General features: G+C 46.9%; 1 protein-coding gene across 6 annotated transcripts in view; it reads right to left on the bottom strand.

Annotated features, from left to right (window-relative positions):
• The window catches only part of Ehmt1 (euchromatic histone lysine methyltransferase 1), a 149,513-nt gene that overhangs the window by 57,967 nt on the left and 77,040 nt on the right, over positions 1-14,506 (bottom strand). For 4 of the 6 annotated variants that reach the window (XM_071601205.1, XM_071601204.1, XM_071601208.1 and 1 more), the window contains 4 exons: positions 10,428-10,585; positions 9,675-9,863; positions 2,636-2,713; positions 811-931 (listed from right to left, as the gene is read on the bottom strand). In XM_071601205.1, coding sequence (XP_071457306.1) covers positions 811-931; positions 2,636-2,713; positions 9,675-9,863; positions 10,428-10,585 — 546 coding nt within the window. The remainder of the gene's footprint in view (positions 1-810; positions 932-2,635; positions 2,714-9,674; positions 9,864-10,427; positions 10,586-14,506) is intronic. The other 2 variants (XM_071601206.1, XM_071601207.1) reach the window with 2 other exon arrangements.

The following is a 14,506-nucleotide window of genomic DNA, read 5'->3' as shown; positions in this document are numbered from 1 at the left end:
TCGCTTCTCAGCAATGACAGGGACAGACCACTGACATGTGCAGCGGTAGCCCTCTGCAACAACTGTGCTGAAAGGAGTCATAAGGGAAAAGCCCACACGGAGCGATTCCATTCACACAGAATTCTACCAAGTGCTAATGCATCAGCGGCACAGGGCAGATCGGGGTGCATGGGAACAGGAAAAGAGCCTGGGGAAGGGACAGGTTCTTGATGGCAGCAGGGCACACAGGGAACCTGGGGTGGAGAGAACCCAGGTAATGTGGCTATGGTGAGGGCTCCACGGTTGTACACACATTAACTCATTAAACAGTGGTTTAGCTATGTATGTTTTACGGTATGCCAGTCCACATAAATCAAGTTATTTTTTTTTTAAAAAAAGAACATTGACCTTGGCAATGACCCTGTGGCCTCATTCACTCAACAATCACTGCCAGAACAGGGGTGCTGCCACAAGGCCTGAAGCTGCCATGCAGACCAGGCACAGCCACACAGGTGGCTACATAATCACAGACCTCCTCCTTCAAGCAGCGTGGGAAACGTCTATAGGCCACAGGTTGCTAGTCACCCTGTGTAGGTGCCGAATGAAAGATCACCTCAGCTTAGCATTCAGCAGTGAAGCCAAGATCAGCAGGTTTGTCCAGAGAAGACCAAGTGAAGGGCACTGAGTTTCTTTGATGAGGTCATTTGAAACATTTGTCAACAGTGGATCCTCCTTTCAAATAAAATCCTATGCAGAGCCCCAGCCCTAGGCCTGCCACTTGGCCCAGAGATGCCCACACAGGTGCAGGGGCCACGGGGCCACTGCGCTTACCAAGCGCACCACAGGGCTTCTTTCTACTTCTCCTCCTCCTTTTCCGAGCCGGCTTGATCCAGGGGCTCTCAGTCTTTCCTCTCCTCTTGAGAAATTTCTTCTTGATGCTGGATTCAGAACTCTGGAGGACCAAAGGGCAGGAACGTCAGAAGCAAAGCAGGGGAGCTCTCAAGAGCAAAAAGGACTAGGAGTTGTCTGCCTGTAAAATAAAATACTTGCTATGTCTTGATTCTTCTTTTAGCAGATTCACTTCACTTCTAGACATTCTTCTGGGTCACATTCTAAAGATACCCACGCTGTTCCCTAAACATCTCTCCAAGCTCAGTCCTTTTAGAGGCAAAAAAGCCAAGAAACCTAAAATGGAACCCATAACTCTTATTGAATTTCACACAAAGGAAAGGAATAGATTGGAAAATCCTACCCAGGAACTAAGTAAATAAGCTCAGTAGGAGATTACACTTTCCACCACGTGTCCATTCGTCCTGCTCATGAGAAAAGGAACAACGCTCAGAGTGCCTGGACTCCAAGTCACAAGCCAGTTAAAGACACAGCGAGATGCCTGAGCATCTGTTCCTAAGATCTGGATGCAGGAAGGGCATTCAACCTCCTGAAATTACAACTGGCACATAGCACAGACTCTTAGCCCTGACTGGCACAGGAGAGGGATAAGACACAATGGCAGCATGGGGTCTCATCACCCTCCTTCCCATAGACACAGGCAGACACTTGAGAACGCTGTGCTCAACACATGGGAAAAAACACACTGCACAGCATGCCAGCCATTCAGACAGACTGACACATGTCCTGCCACAGCCATGTGCAGGAGCCCCAGGGTCTGGGGACTGTGCTGGGGACCATCTTGACTGCACACACCTGTGCTTGTCCAGTGCCCCTCCCTTTTAACAGCCCTTGCTCCACCCTGCAATCCAGCATAGCAAAGTTTCCAAAAGAACTGTAAATACTACACTCAAAAGTTTGCCACTACCCTGATCCTGCTCCTTCCACCCATCACCCAAAAAACACATGTCCATGCCACACCTAACAGTCTATGTGTGTTTGATTTCCTTCACTGGGCAGCAGGCTGATGCTGTGGGCCACTCCTTCCCTCTTCAGAGCTGTTCGTAGGTCATGTGCCCCAAACCCCCAGGCTTTCTCCCACAGCAGAGCCTTCCTTCAAGATCTCATGGGCTGTTGCCTCCTATGCACAGTGCTCACACACAGGGTTTCCTGAGGCTCCATCTTAGGGCCTCAGCACATTTCCCCATTTCTAAGCTTCTCCACTCCCTGAACCCTCAGGGCCTGCTTCCGTCACTTGGCTACCTGCTGGGCACAAGAGACCTCACTGTGGGCAGAATAGAGCCCTGTTCCCTTCTGTCCCTCACTGTGTTGCAACTAACCCAACAGAGTCCTGTCCATGCTCTGTCAAAACACCTCAAATCAAATGCTCCCTTCACCCTCACAGCAGCCACTGTAGCAGGATCCCACACCATGTGCCATACCACTTGCATGGGACAACCAGCACGTGGACTCGCACACCCTTCCCTCAGCCTGGAGATCAGCACTGACTCTGCACAGGCAGGACAAGCCTACACCAGGCCTGGCCTATTGCTATACCATAAAAGGTCGCACAGCTCTTAGGCTCTGCCTGGCACCGCATTATGACTGTGTGGGTCTCTTCACCTATTCTCCCAAGAGTAGGACCTCTGCCTGCCTGTGCCAAGCCCCAGTACCAGAACAGGCTGACTCTCAGCAAACAACAGGGCAACTACAGCGTCTCTTGCACCTCCTCCACTGCACACAGAGGCCAGGCCATGTGCTGGATTACCAGGTCAGACTCGTCTCCGCCGTCCTCGTCCTCCCCAGTATCAGCCGACTCCTGCTCCTCCTCTGACTCGCCATCCATCTGAGCAGCCAAAGAGCCGGGCGGGGGGGGGGGGGGGGGGGTTGAAAAAAACCAAAAACAAAAACCAATTAGTTTCTTTAATGGCAGACAAATGAATTGGAAACAGACTTTTAAAAATACATCAGCAGTGCATGCTGGAGGCACACGCAGGAAAGATCCCATCGTCTGTCCACTGTCCAAGTGGGCTGCCTCTCTGGCTTTGGCCAAGGGGTATCCAGCCTGAGTTTCCACTCCTGCTCCTTGGCAGTGTCTCCATATCATGATGGGAAGGCGACACTCTCTGTGCACTCGGAACTCAAAACACGGCAGGTATCCATAAAAAGGAAGATAAGAGCTGGGGTTGTGGCTCAGAGGTAGAGTGCTCTCCTAGCACATAAGGAGCTCTGGGTTCGATCCTTAGCACCACATAAAAATAAAATAAAGGTACTGTGTCCATCTACAACTAAAACAAAATATTGGGGGGGGGGTGCAAAACTTAAAAAGTGAAAGCATTCTCAAGAGGCCACAATATAATACACAACCAGATCTACACAGACAATCCTAGTCCAATCCCCGGAGCCACAACTACCGTGCTGCCTCACTCCTTCCAACAAGTGTGCTGCCACACATGGCCTGCAGCTTCACATCAGAACAGAGATACCTTGTTTTCCTGCTGAGCTGAGTGACACTCTGGCCATGCATCAGTACATGTCTGTTGCAAAGGCACTAAAACATGTGGGCATCCATCCAGCTCTTGCCCACCCACTTCCCAAGGTGGCTATGGCCTCCTGCATACTTACTGCATGCTCTGTGGCCTGGTGATTTCACTGTACCCTACCCTCTAAATCAGCAATGTCTTCCAGGACAAACACACAGATGGGAGAGATGTAGAACCTCTGGGTCACCTCCCCGACTATGACCTTCCACCAACAATGTGCACAGAGGAACCACCAATCTTTCAACAGAATCTCACCAATGCTTAGATCTCACTTCCCCACACACAACAGGACCTGAGTCTTCTGTAACTTCTTAGTACTTTTCTATTTCTTCTACTGCATCTTGCATGCTCCATCCTCAGCCCATTTTCAGACTTGGACCTGGTTTTCTTATTGTAAAATTTACTTTTTATAAAGTATGTTATCAACATTTTTCATACCAAGATTTTTCCATCTTGCATTCCTAAACCTTTCAAAATTCCTCGCAAATTCTGTAAAGTCCAAAAAGCTTCTAAACCACATGATCAGGTTAGTCACAGAAACAACCCACCTTCTCAGTACCAATTGGTTTTAGTCAGTTTCTTCGCGCTGTGACCAAAAGACTCAATTAGAGGATAAAAAGTTATTTGGGGGCTCACAGTTTTAGAGGTCTCAGTCTACAGATGGCTGACTGCATTCCTCGGGGCCTGACATGAGGCAGAACATCATGGCAGAAGTGTGTAGCAGAGGAAAGCAGCTGAGGACATGGCACCACGAAGCTGAGAGAAGCAATCACAGCTCATATTTTAGGTGTTGATATTGTGGTTTGCCTCCCCCGGTCTTGGTCCTTAAAGATCCACACTGACATATCTGCCAAGCACTAACAGACAAGACTGACCCACGGCTGGTCACTGCTCACTACTATTTGGACGTGTGTACTGTTTTACTTAGAAAAGTTTAAAAGTGCCTCTAGGCATTTGCCAATTTTGCTGATAATGCTGACGTCTCATTCTCTAAGCGCTTGTGACAGCCACACAAGGAAACAGGTGTTTATATCCTGCTCACATGAAGTTCAGCTCAGCAGCTATGGTAGTTTTCAGCTGATCTTCCGGGACTTTCAGAAAGATGATCACATTCCCAGAATCTCTTTTCTCTTGTCCTTTTAAATACTGATGTTTCTTTCTGGCTCCTCCCTACAGCATCAGCCAGAACAGCCGGTGCTGTTGTGCCCACATCAAGAGATGAAAGCAGCTATCCCACCTTCATTTTACAACTGATAACAGAAATGCTTTGACTTTTCACCACTAAATATAACCTTTTTTGTAGTGTTCTGACATGTTAAGTCAGTTTTTCTTTTAAACTATGAATTTTATTTTAATTCATTGGTCAGGACTAGCCCTTGCCCAGCTGCCAGTCAGCTCCTGCCAGCCCTCTACCCAGGAACACACGACTGTGGGGGTATGACCCAGTTATGAGTTCGGCCTAAGAGGCAAAGGTTCAGCTCTCCCCAACCAGCACCCAGAATGGTGGCTGCACCCAACTGTCAGTCCTTGTGATTAGTGTCCAATCCAAGGGAAGTGACAAGGTCACCAACTTTTCAGGTAAAATGCAAGCCACTATACATACGAAGGTTCACTGCCAGGTCAAAGAACTCCTACAAAATGACTTTTTCAAAGGACAAATGACCCAGTAGATGAATGGCTGAGACTTGAACATGCATTTCAAAAAGGCATCCAAACTGCAAGTTGACATACAAAAAAGGACTCAACCTTCTTGGGAATCAGGAAAGTGAAATTAAAACTATACTGCATTAGCGCTTTACACTCACCACTCAGAGACAGCTGACAGCACTGCCAACTGGTGCAGCCACCCTACAGGGAAACCTGCACGCAGAGTCCATGGGTGTAAAGAAGCACAGACTCCACTTCCAGTGTACACCAGGGGTCACCCATGCACAGGGGTGCTGCTGGCACTGCCATATGGAATAGCCCTCCCTGGAAACAACCCAAACACTATGGCCTTGGGACCCCATACTCTGAAAAAATGACTGAGAACTATGGAGAGCTTTTATTAACATGGATTACATCTACTAACCTTTACTGCAGTAGAAATTTAGGCTGACAATGTTCAAACCACAAGGACACAGGTAATTAGCTGCCCAAGCAAAGACAGCAACATGGCCACTCCCCTGAAGGAGACGGAGGAACAGACATCTCAGCAATTTTGAGGTAACAGTTTTGATCCTGTAGATCTCCTTACAGAGCCTCAGAGACCCCACAGTCCAACTGGAAGACCACTGTTGTATGATGACAAAAATTAACAAACAACATAAAAACCCAAAACACAATAATATTGAATAAAATAAGTCATATTTTAAAAATGTAAGCACACATACTATATGATTTTATTTATAAAGAACAAAACCAAAAAATCCAATCCTACAGTGGGAGCACACAGACAGGGATCCCTTATGGAGGGTCAGGGAGGCTGTGGAAGTGGTGGTGAGAGCCAAGGTTTTGACCTAGGTGAGGTCGCACAGATATGTCACACTTCAGTAATGACAGCAGTACAGCTGTCCTATGTGCAGGTGCAGAGTAATCTCCCAAATTCAAAGAATAGAAAGCTGAACTCAATAAAATGCTACTACCCTATCAGCTATTATCCATTCTGAGACAAAGCCTTGCCATGTTGCCCAGGCTCAAGCAATCTTCCTGCCTCAGCCTACAGATTAGCTGGCACCTGGCTTAAAATACTTTTCAAACGCATACATATCTGACCTGCAAACTCAGTCACTCCTGCTAACAGATATCCCTGGGAGAGAAGCCTGGCCTTCCGTGGTCAATGCCATTTCAGCACACAACTGCATCTGACTCAGGGTTCATTCAGCATGCTGTACTTTGAGTCCTGTGCAAAGGTAGCCTACAGCTCAGCTTCAGAACAAGCTAAAGAGCTTCATTCTGCCTTTGTCCTCTGGAAGGGTTTACACAATAAAACTTCTACCGATTATGTCTGTGGAGATTTACTCCTGCCATCTTGCTTTCCAATGACCATATTTTCTTCTTGGTTCTTTTTGTTCAAGCTTCAAAGTTATTTAATTTTTAATTTCATTTCAATACCTAAGTTACTCAGGGTTACTCAGTATCTAGATCCTCTGGAAGACAAATACCTCAACCAAAGATGGAATCCAGAAATACTCAAACTCACATGCCATCTGGTGTAGAATTCAGCTGGCATTTTAAATCAGCAGGAGAAGGAAATGTCAAGCAATAAATGGAGTGAAAACTCTGGCCCAGCTATTCTGAGGGAAGCCCTGGTCCCTAACCTCGTGTCTTATTCTAAAAGCTCTATTGAGATATAATTTATTAAAAAAGAGAGATAATTTATATACCATAAACTTCACCTGCATTGAGTGTATCTACCCCACATTTTATCACAATAAAATTCTGAATCAAATATTTGTACAGAATGAATGAAATCAAATAAGTATTAGACGATAGCTTATGACAATTTTTTAAAACCAATAGTGAAAAAGATCAGTTTATCATAGAACACAGAACCTGGAAGTCCTAAAGAAACGGACTAGTGCCTGTGAGCTCAGACATCTGACAAGACATCAAGGAAACAGACCACTCCAAACTTGCTTAGGCTAATAGGACTGCACCTCTAAGTGATGAGCACCCCAGCAGAAAGGTGGGCAAAGCATACCTAGAGGTGTTTTCTAAAACAACAAGCCAACAGCCACCAAATGTGTGAGAAGCTGCTCACTCTCAACAGTGTAACACTAGCATTCCAACGACGCAGATTAGCTGGGGAAGATGAGAAAAACCATGCCTCTCAGGTTACTGCAGCTAGATGTATATATTACTCCAAAGTACTCAACAAAGTGTTGCCTAAAACAGGAAAATGATCAAATCCATAGAGAAGGCTGGGTTCAATCCCTGATACCAAAAGGGCGCGGGAGAAAGACAGTCAAATCCACAGCATGGAGTGTGAGGCAGGAGTGAAAACACTTCTCTGCACAAAATTAGGAGTGTGCATTACACACAACCCCTTTGCAGAGGGGAGTAAGTGCTGGCCAGGGTCAGGATCAGGATCACAAAGAACACCAGAGCTACCGCACAATGGGATTATGATACTATTTTTTCCTTCCTTATACTTCACTATAGGGAAAAAAAAAAAATGTAACAAGTATCTTACAATAAATAATTTTTAAAATCCCTTTATATCTCTAATATTAACATTTTCCACCAAATTTACTTTTTGAATAATTGAGAGCCAGAAGTAACATTTTAAATTTGCCCTAAAACCTGTAAAAGAGGAATAATAATAATTCATAAAACTGAGTCTAAAATTGAAGTAAAAATAAGAAAGGACACCAGGTGCAGTAATGCATGTCTGTAATCCCAGCAGCTTGAGAGGCTGAGGCAGGAGGATCACAAGTTCAAAGCCAGCCTCAGAAACTTAGCAAGAACCTAAGCAACTCAGTGAGACCCTGTCTCTAAATAAATAAATAAATAAATAAAAAGGGCTGGGGATGTGGCTCAGTGGTTAAGCACCCCTGGGTTCAATTCCTGAAACCTAAGTAAATTAATTAATAAAGAAGAAGAAAAGACATGCCCCAAACTCTGACAGATGAAAGTGCTTGGTACTCATGGAGTACATAGCTAAGCAACAAAATGATACCTCTAAAATAAGTCATTGAACACTATCACCTGCAAATGCTGTGCCTAATGCTGGCCTAGGATAATTCACCAGACAGAGGCTTCATCTTAAATGAAGATGGAGAACCTCTGCTAAAGATTCTGCAAAGAAGTCTGACATATTTGAACAATACACCATTAATGTTTAGGCAGTCTGATTCTCAGCCTCCCAATGCTGCTCCTAGTAAGCATGTCACTTCTAACTTATCCCTCTCAGAACTGAAAGAACATAAAATTTATGCCTAAACCTCAAAGCTTGCTCACAAATTCTATCTCTAAGAACTTGCCAAGCTGGCATCAGCAGCAACCCCAGATGGTTTCCTGGAGCACCCAGACAGTTCCCTGGAGCACCCACAGAAGGTTCCTAGGAACACCTGCAGATAGTTCCCAGAAGCATTCCAGACTGCTCCCAGGAGTACCCACAGATCACCCGCAGGAGCACTCATCAATGGTGCCATGCCTGCCAAGGGGAGCAATATGGCTGAGACAAGACTGTCCAGTGCTCATCCTCAAAGGACTTGGAATAAATGGTCTATAAAGAAAGCATGCCTCGCATCCTTGAGGAGCAGAACTATGTACCATTCCACAGACCGCTCAGGGAGCCTTGGACACACGCTCTGCAAGGAGGGCAGAGGCTTCAACCTGCACGAGAATGATAGCCCCAGCATGGAGAGTGTATAGGATAGAATGAGGCCAGCCATGAAAAGGCATCAGTCAAAATCAGCTGCTGAGCATGGTGGTACATAGACATAATTTCAGCAACTTGGGAGGCAGAGACAGGAGCATCACAAGTTTGGGGTCAGTCTCAGGAAACTTAGTGAGACACTGTCCACCCTGCCCCCTAAAAATAATTATAAGCAGACATTGACGGCACACAGAAGGTCACTGATTAATGTTTCAGATTATTATATTCTTTTTCTATCTTACCCACCCCCAATACCAGTACTGGGGACTGAATCCAGGGGTGTTCTACCACTAAGCTACATTCTCAGCCTTTATTTTTTATTTTGAGATAGGATCTTGCTAAGTTGCCCAGGCTCGCCTAGAACTTGTGATTCTCCTGCTTCAGCCTCCTGAGGTGCTGGAATTACAGGCGTGCAACACAACACCCAGCTTCCAGCTGGATTATTGATATTGTTATTCTTGCCAACCTGGAACTTAAGAAGAAGCTCGTGAGGCTTTATGTCAATGATGCTGTACAGGAAGAAAAACATTCCTAAGATGAAAATAAATGAATAATTCCAGGGAAATAAAATATAAAACTCAAAGCCAAAAGTATATAGGAGCTAGGATCGAGAATTCAAAGCCAGCCTCACCAACAGCAATGAACTAAGCAACTCAGTTGAGACCCTGTCTCTAAATAAAATACAAAATAGGGCTGGGATGTGGCTCAGTGGTTGAGTGCCCCTGAGTTCAATCTCTGGTACCGAAAAAAAAAGTAAATAGGAAAAAAAAAAAAAGTTTTATGAATAAAAAGTATGCAGGACATTTCATGAGGGCCCAGAGCACCCCAAGTGCTGACTCTTGGAATCTATGGCCAGCTCTGGGATTCCTTTCATCTGCAACACCACCCAAACACGGTCCTACCTTTGGGGCCCGGTCAGTCTCGGACATGTTCTCTTTAGAAGTCCTGCTATCCTCTGGGGGAAATGCAGCAGCCTGCTCAGCTCCATGGTCCTCATCCTCCTCAAGCTCGTCAGAGTCATCCTCTTCTGAGTCCATCTCCAAGCTCTCTCCATTCACATGAAGGTTGCTGTCGCCCAAGGCCTTTTCACCCTGGAACACACAGGTGTACAGTGCTCAAGGACAACCGCAGCAGTCACCAACAGGCCTGCCAGCTCCCACATGAGCCTCAGTAATCATGGGAGATGGAGGGCCTGCTGGGCCAGGATGGACACGGCAGTGGTGCCCACTCATGGTGCACCTTAGGTGACAGGAAATGAAGAACCAACCAACTGGGCCAGGGACGCAGGAGTGGCATCCACCCATTGTGCACCTCAGGTGATGGGAGACAAAGAACCTGCTGGGCCAAGGACCCAAAAGTGGTGCCCACCTACTGTGTGACTTAGGTCATGGGAGCGGAAGGACCTGCTGGGCCAGGGATACAATGGTGATGCCCAGTGCCTGAAGCCTGGCTAGTGGGAGACAGGGTGAGAAGAGGGAGGAAGGTGGGTCTTCAACAACCCACCTAGGCATAGAGGCCGTGCCCTACAGCAGAGGGATCAAGGGAAGGTCATGCAAATTACTGACAACCTCACAGGGTGCTCCTTGGCCAAGGAAGCCCTGCACAGAGATGCAAATTCAAGCACTTAAGGTACACAGCACACACGTCCCTCTTACCTTGGAGCCCACAGTGGAATGAGTTAGACTCTTAAACATCTCAATCACCGTCCTCTGCTTTAAGACTTTGGTCTTTTTCTTAGGAACCAGGCTATAGGTTCCCATCCTTCGTTTTTTCTTCCGAGATACTGCAGCTGCTAAAACAAAAGGCAAGCAAGCTAAAAAAAAAAAAAAGTCAAAAGGGGACAAAAGAGGAAAAGAAATACCATTCAAATGTTTTTAGAGGTAGGAGACAGTTTATAAAATCTGATTACCACAGTCAGCAGCAAATCCCATGGCACCAGGCACACTTCTTATGGACTGACACAGGATAACTTGTCCCTACTTGTTATAAACTGCAGAGAAAGGCAAAGCACTTTCCAGATCAGGTTTCCTTCAGAATGAAACCCTGAGCAGACACTGCCATCCCACCTTGCAGGAAGGAAACCACTAGCCACTAGAAGCAGGATCCTGAGACACTCCTACAGTCTACCCCTAGGTCCTGCCCCTCCATCAAATGCCCACCAGGAACAGTGTGTGCAGCAGGAAGAGCACAGGACTGAGAAGAGCCTCAATCTCACAACCCATCACTGGGCCAGGCCAGGCCAGTCTTCCTAGAATGCTAAGACCTTTCCCACAGTGAGAAGCAGGTATCATCCCTAAAGCTCTGGACCTCACTGGGACCCACCCCCCAACAACGCCAGAACAAGAGGGAAAGAAGGGCTCTAGAGCAACGTCACCACCTATAGACAACTCTGGGGCCTGGGCAGTGGTTTTCAAGCAAGAAGTAACAGCAAGGTAATGGAGTGAGGGCTCAGGGACCCCAGAAACCCTTCTAAACACAGCTCCAGGTCAAAGTATTTCATACAAGATTCTCTGCAATATATGTGTCTGTGTGTGTGCATGTAAAAATTTTGTTATACTGAAGATGTACAACTTTTCTCTTGTCACAATTCACTAAGAGACAGCCAAACAAATACAGACAGCATTCTCACTGCATCAGGCACTAAAAGTCACCTAGAGATGACACACTGTATGAAAGAATGTGCAGAGGTCACACACAAAAACTGTGTCACCTTATCCCAGGGCCTTGAACAACATGGACTCTGGTTCCCACCGGGGAGGCAAGGTTCCTGGAACCAATCCCTCATGAATACCAAGAGCCAATTCTATAGACTTCCTCACTAGGGTTTTTTCTTAATGGACTACAGTAGCCCATCATAACTACAGTAGCCCATCGTAACAGACCAGGTTTTCACTGTTTCAGTCAGGCTGGCTCTTCATAGTCTGTGACAGCTGACGAGCTACAACAGTGAATGCCAGGACGGAGACCTTACTGCCTCAAAAGTCCAAACCACCTGTCCCTAGAAAGAGTTTGCCGACTCCCAAGATGACTTCAGCGTGGGGAAAGGGGAGAAAAAAATGCCTGGGAATCAAAGTCGGCTGGAAGGAGCATATGAGGACATCTGAGGGCCTTCCTCAAATGGCAGGTGAAACACATGGTGGGAAGAACAGAGCAGCACAGAAATGTCTGCAAAGAACCTCTGGAAATGAAGGATCTACTGAGCACGTCAACATTCCCAAAGAGGAAACTGAAGTACAACAAGCGGGCAACCTTGGTACAGCAGGGGCTTCAAAGTGTCCAGCTTGGGGGTCCAGGCCCAAAGATCCAGAAAGGTCAGGGCCAAGAAAGAAGCTCAGGGAAGGTTAGCATTTAGGATCTGTAGGGGCTCAAGGGACCCTTGGGAAGAGATCTGAAGTCCAGACTGCCTTAGACAGGACCAGAGCATGAGGAGCATCAGATCAAGAGCCCAGGGAAAGAACTCACAGAACTGATGACTTCTCAGGATGCTCTGGGAGGTACATCCACACACAGGTAAGCAAGGAAACACCCATGAAGTGGGGAGGGATGGGGAGGCCGCCCAGCTGCTGCACCACGAGGCTGGGCTGCTGGGGTACAGCCAGCATGCTTCAGGAAGGAGACAGGCTTGACAGGAAAGAGCAAACACACAGAGAAGACGCTCCCCCAAAACCTCTACAGCTGCTTCTACAGCCTGAAACTGACTTTTTCCTTTAAGTCTCAGGAGAAGAGCCGGACTGCCCATCATCCTGGGGGAAGGACTCACAGCCCATGCCCTAACAGGCAGAGCCACCTTCCTCCTTCCTACTTGTCCATGGGCTCCCATGGTGAGTCCAGGCCGTTCTGGGCTCTACCTGCCTCCAGAGAGTCCAGCACACCACACTCACTCCTCTCTGGGAGTGCTCAGAGGTAAAGGACTACATGATGCAGTGGGAGTGCTGGACGAAAAATGATCCCTAATTTCTGTTTAGGGTGGAGATTCAAGCTGAATGATATAAGTTCTTCTACCCACTTCTACTTTTGTGGTATGTCATAACATTGGCTACCTCACCAGCTCTAAGTGAGCAACCTGGTGGCACTAAGCTTGCTCATACTTCTAAGCATCCCTCACCACCATCCACTCTTTACAGTGTGTCCCATACAATGCATATTCCCCCCTCCCCTCCCCAGCCACCAGCACCCCCCATTCTACTTTCTGTGATTTCAGCTACTCCGGGTAAGGGACTTCAGGGGAGTGGAGTCACCACAGTACTCGTGCTCTGGTGCCTGATGGCCTCAGTTCACGCTGCAGAGCACCCTTCCTTTGTGAAGCTGAGCAGCGTTCCACCCTGTGGACGGGCCACACTCTGCTGCTCCCTTCACCCACCAAAGGGCGTGGGCGCTCTGGCTGCTTCCACCGTTTGGCTCTGGTGATAATGCTGTGACACACTGAAGACCCTGTCTTCAGTTCCTCGGGGTATATCCAGAGTGGAACTGCTGGATCATGTGGTGATTCTACATTTAGTTTTCCCACAGCAGCTGTGTGGCTTTTCACTCCCAGCAACAGTGCACACGCTCTCCAACACACGCTCTTCTGGTGTCTTGCCTGGATGGGAGCCGTCCCGGTGGGTGGAGGTGGCATCTCATGGTAGTCTTGGTTTTCATTTCCCTCATGAGTAGTCACGTTGAGCATCTCTTTCTGCCTATTGGCCGTCTGCACATCTCCTTGAAGAGACGTCTGCTCAAGTCCCTTGCCCATTTTTGAGTCAGGTTTTCTGCTCTTTTGTTGCCAGGGAGTTTCAGGGCTTCTTTTTACCATCTGGAGAGTAGTCCTTGTCACACATAAGGTTCCAGATGTTTCATCCTGTTCTGTGGAATGGCCTTTTACTGTTAGGAGTAAGGAATCAAATCAATACATAGGCAGTTGCCTTTTGACACGTAGAACTTTTTAAATTCTCACAAAGTGCAACTTGTCTAGTTCTTATGCTGCCGGTGCTTTTGGCGTCACATCCAAGAAGTCACTGCCAGATCCCACGCTTTGAAGCTGTCCCTGTTGTTTCCTTCTGAGAGTTCACTATAGTTTCAGGTCTCGCCTTCAGGCCCTGCTGTCCTGGGATAGTCTTTATATGCGGGTGAGACAGGGCCCGCCTTCATGCTTCTGCGTGTGGATTTCCAGTTTTCTCAGGACTGTTCCTTGGGAAGCTGTCCTTTCCCCCATGAAATGGTCTTGACAACCTTGCCAAAAATTAATAATGTGGTGGGTTTATTTCTGAGCTCTCTATTCTACTCCACTGATCCACATCTGCCTGTATTCCAATACCACATTGTCTTGATTGCAGTAGATTAATAATAAGCTTTGAATCTCTATTTTCTTAAATCTAATGAGATTTAATCTGCGGCCTAAGCATGGTCCGTCCTAGAAGAAATTCCATGGGCACTAGTGAGGCCTGTATATCCTGTTGCTGTGGAAAGAGGGCTACATGTATGTCTGCAGATCTAGTGAGTTCATGGTGCCACGTTCTGTGTGGCTGCGTGATCCATTACTCACAGGAAGTACTGAAATCTACAACTACCACTGTAGAAGTGTCTATTTCCCTCTCCAATTCTGTCAATTCTTGCTTCATACATTTGGAAGATTTATCATTAGGTACTCAAATGTTTTTATTTACTATACTTTTTATTTTTCAATCTTGCTAAGTTGCCCCGGTTGGCCTGGAACTTGAAATCCTCCTACCTCAGTCTCCAAATTCACTGGAATTAC

The sequence above is a fragment of the Marmota flaviventris genome, chromosome 13 (genome assembly GCF_047511675.1).
Source record: "Marmota flaviventris isolate mMarFla1 chromosome 13, mMarFla1.hap1, whole genome shotgun sequence".
Classification (NCBI taxonomy): Eukaryota; Metazoa; Chordata; class Mammalia; order Rodentia; family Sciuridae; genus Marmota; species Marmota flaviventris.
Note: the sequence above shows the minus strand (reverse complement) of the source record. Positions and strands in the feature narration are given on the sequence as shown.